Genomic DNA, 1,235 nt, shown 5'->3' with positions numbered 1-1,235 from the left:
AATATTATATTAAACAGAAATATAATTTTTGCCTAGAAAAAACTTTATATATAGAAATAATAAAAAAACTTATATACATAATTAAATTAAATTTATATGTAAAATATACACTAACCGATCCTTCCGTGAGGCAATTTTGCACGGTTCCAAGATCAGCAATGGGCACCCAACATTCTCCGATAAGACATTTTTTGGATACATCCATGTTGAATAGATTCATTGTGTGATAAATAGCTTTCATCTTTCGTACCATGATACTCCAGTTTGGTATTTCTTTCGCTACATTATACAAAACACGCTGGCGATGATCTTGCGTTTGATTTAATACCTTAGCAGAAAAATTGTTCAAATAAGACATTTTCGTATTGCTTAGATTAAATACTCAAATATTAAAATATTTCTTTAATTTAATTAAAATTAATTATAATAATTATTATCAATAATAAAATTTTTTGTGATATTTAAGAATATTTATTAAGTATATTTATAGATATATCTATTAAATATATTTATAGAAGGCTCACTTTGTATTAAGCATTATTTAAATATTAGCATTTCTAACTTTGACACAACAATTCTCACCAATTTAAGGTCCTCTAATCGTGTTCGCACACCTTTTAGCATTTCCTGACGTTCTGCATGGCTAGTCGGGCATGGATAGAGCGAGGCGTGGAAGCCAGTGCAAACCTTTTTAATACGGGTTTTCAATTGTTCTCCTTGAAAAAATGCCACAAAAGCTGTTTTATAGATCTCGTTGCCCTGAAAACATTCGCAAAAAAAAGAGAATCAGACACATCAATGAACGTGCAACTTTCTCATTTTGCGACGTTTATTTATAAGCAAAATCAAATTAATCTTTCGAGGTCCATTAGTTTCATTTTGATATTTACGCGTCGCATTTGTCTCACGAGTATGAGATAACTAACAGAGATTAGCAAATACAATCAATTAAATAATTTCTCCGCATTAAGATAAAAGAAGAATCAGAGCTAACCGTAGCTGGATCTTCCAATGGTTTATCAAGTTCGGTTTGTCGAAGGAAAACATTTCCACGTGATATACGCCACAGCATTCTCTCAAAGGCTGGAACTCGTTCGCGATTTATTACCCCGCCGACGAATCTGCAAAAAAATTAGGTATCAATTACAACATCATGATTTATTAAACGATATATTATTGCATTACTTATCAATAATTGTAAATGAATGTATATACTATATATATATATATATATA

The 1,235-nt window shown here is 30.2% G+C and overlaps 2 protein-coding genes across 5 annotated transcripts in view; one reads left to right on the top strand and one right to left on the bottom strand.

Moving 5' to 3' along the window:
- LOC108686189 (UPF0565 protein C2orf69 homolog) overlaps window positions 1–1,235 on the top strand; it is a 38,803-nt gene that overhangs the window by 6,758 nt on the left and 30,810 nt on the right. The gene's annotated exons all lie outside the window — the stretch shown is intronic.
- The window catches only part of LOC108686187 (V-type proton ATPase 116 kDa subunit a), a 25,204-nt gene that overhangs the window by 3,124 nt on the left and 20,845 nt on the right, over window positions 1–1,235 (bottom strand). For all 4 annotated transcript variants that reach the window (XM_018191333.1, XM_018191334.1, XM_018191335.1 and 1 more), the window contains 3 exons: window positions 995–1,121; window positions 583–759; window positions 116–328 (listed from right to left, as the gene is read on the bottom strand). In XM_018191333.1, the coding sequence (XP_018046822.1) occupies window positions 116–328; window positions 583–759; window positions 995–1,121 (517 nt within the window). The remainder of the gene's footprint in view (window positions 1–115; window positions 329–582; window positions 760–994; window positions 1,122–1,235) is intronic.

The sequence above is a fragment of the Atta colombica genome, unplaced genomic scaffold (genome assembly GCF_001594045.1).
Source record: "Atta colombica isolate Treedump-2 unplaced genomic scaffold, Acol1.0 scaffold166, whole genome shotgun sequence".
Lineage (NCBI taxonomy): Eukaryota > Metazoa > Arthropoda > Insecta > Hymenoptera > Formicidae > Atta > Atta colombica.
Note: the sequence above shows the minus strand (reverse complement) of the source record. Positions and strands in the feature narration are given on the sequence as shown.